The sequence below is a fragment of the Belonocnema kinseyi genome, chromosome 2 (assembly GCF_010883055.1).
Source record: "Belonocnema kinseyi isolate 2016_QV_RU_SX_M_011 chromosome 2, B_treatae_v1, whole genome shotgun sequence".
Lineage (NCBI taxonomy): Eukaryota > Metazoa > Arthropoda > Insecta > Hymenoptera > Cynipidae > Belonocnema > Belonocnema kinseyi.
This window is the reverse complement of record NC_046658.1, coordinates 34,992,626-34,994,788: the sequence shown is the minus strand read 5'-3', so window position 1 is coordinate 34,994,788 and position 2,163 is coordinate 34,992,626. Positions and strand designations below refer to the sequence as shown.

At 33.0% G+C, this 2,163-nt stretch overlaps 1 protein-coding gene across 1 annotated transcript in view; it reads right to left on the bottom strand.

Moving 5' to 3' along the window:
* The window catches only part of LOC117167814, a 120,394-nt gene extending 118,687 nt beyond the window's left edge, over positions 1-1,707 (bottom strand). The window contains exon 1 of the mRNA XM_033353016.1: positions 1,418-1,707. Within this exon, the coding sequence (XP_033208907.1) occupies positions 1,418-1,635 (218 nt within the window). The 5' untranslated portion in view covers positions 1,636-1,707. The remainder of the gene's footprint in view (positions 1-1,417) is intronic.
* Between the last annotated feature and the right edge of the window lie 456 nt (positions 1,708-2,163).

Sequence of the window (2,163 nt, the reverse complement as noted above, 5' to 3'; positions counted from 1 at the left end):
TTTTAAATCAAATTTTGTAGAAATAGTGCACTTTTGAAGATATGAATTAAATTTTTGCCAAACAAATAAGCAGTAAATTTGGTTAAGATGAAAAAGTTACATTAAATCACAACAAGGCTACGTAAGTCGATAGGTAATTTTATTCTGAAGCTACTGTTCAAATTTCAAATCGATCCATGATACAGTATTCAAGTAATACGAACTCCCAGTTTGGAAATATTGTATTCGAGAAAAACGTGTTTAAAGTTTTAGGAACACTTAAATCCTTGAAAATTTTTAAACTCTAATCTGCGATTCCTGCACCATGTATAGTACCAGCTGCATATTGTTTCTATGATTCTAAAGTATTGTTAAGTAAAAAAGATCAATTTTTCCACAATCCTAGACTGGTCTTAAATACGTGGTTTTATATCTACTGGATATGCTGGATATTATATCTACTGGTCTTATATCTACTGAAATCTGTCAAAAATCACTTAAAATCTTTGAAATAATATTGAATCCCTTAAATTCGTCAATCTGTAAAATGGTGAAATCTTCAGAGATTCACAATTTAAAAGTGTTTAATTTTAATCGTGCGGTGAATAAAGTTTAAAGTTTCAATTTCTAAATTGTTCAAATTTGAGTTTTTGCAATTTAAAATTCTTTCGATTGTTACAAATTTAAGATTATGCCATTTAAAAGGGTTAAACTGAGTAATTTGAAATTGTAAACTTTCAAACTGACTGATACGCAGCTTTTAATTTGAACGCACGCGCGATGATATGAGGTTGACAACATTTGTTCTCACTTTCCTTCCGACACCTGACTTCCCACCAACCTGTTGAATTAGATATTTTCACTTCAAACATCATCTAAATTCACTTCGTTAAATGCTGAGTGGAAAACAATGGACCAAATACATGGGATTCGGTCCATTTTTGCCCTATTTTGTTAATATCTTCGTAAAAACGATTTTTTTTATATGAGTGTATTGGGAAGATATTTTTTATTTTTTAATAACTATTTAATGATATAATAAAATGATAGTAATTACTATTCATTAAGAAGATATGACAAAAAGAAAGTTTTGTCTCATGCATTTGGCACATTGTTATCCCCTCAGCATTCAACGAAGTTAAGTTAGCCAGTGGTTGAGGTGAAAATGTCTAATAGCATGGCATCACACGCATGTTGCCACACGCATGTTGCCAACTTCATATCTTAGCGCGTGCACTGTTGGGAACTGCTGCTCTAAATCAATCCGTTTTGTAAAGTGATTTAGAAATGAATTACAATTTGAGAATATAATTGTGAGGCCAAAACATTCTCCATCACGCGCTACAGGCAATTGAAAAAAATGTTTCTTATATAGTCCTGTGTTTATTGTGTCGATTAATTAAATATGTAAAAGATGCGAATTTATGTATGTATTTACCAGTAATCAGGCTCCGTACGTGAGCGGTGCGATAAACGACTGGGTCCAGTACGTGGTTGATGAGATTCATAAATTGGCGTGGCCAGGCCATGTTGCTGCAGGTACGCATGATTTTCCAAATCCCACGGATCAACGTAGTTTCGAATGTCACCGGAACTGTCACCGGAAGAGCGTTGCGAGTCCACAGAGTTCCAATAAATCGAAGACATCCCTGGCATTTTTTTAAACACTTCCTGCGTATCACTATACAGTTTTTATTAATTTCTTAATATATTATTTATATGTCTATATTTATTATTTTTTGCTTCGCTTTTAAAACATTTATCATTTATTTTTGTAATCTATATTTATGTATTATTATTAATACAGTATGCCCTTCTACATTCACGTTGCACGAAATTTTAAGAAAAATCAACTTTTCGATTTACTATATAAATATTGAAATATTTCCTAAATCAACTTTTTTTGCAGAGACTTTGTGAGTATTAGCTTTTTTCAGTTTGAAAATAGTTTTGAGCACGTGTTTAATTTATTTAAAAACTCAATTTATTTGGTTGAGTCGGCGCCAAATATCGATCTCGCGTTTCCTGCATCGCGAGTGCTTTCCCTTCTGCACTTTTCGAGTTCTCTAAGACCTCTGTCGTTCACCACGAGTGAAACGAAATAGGCTCGCACCTACTCCCCACCCATTTGAGAGCGCGAAAGGCGTTTTTGGGGATATATCGCTAATTACATTTTGTTATTAT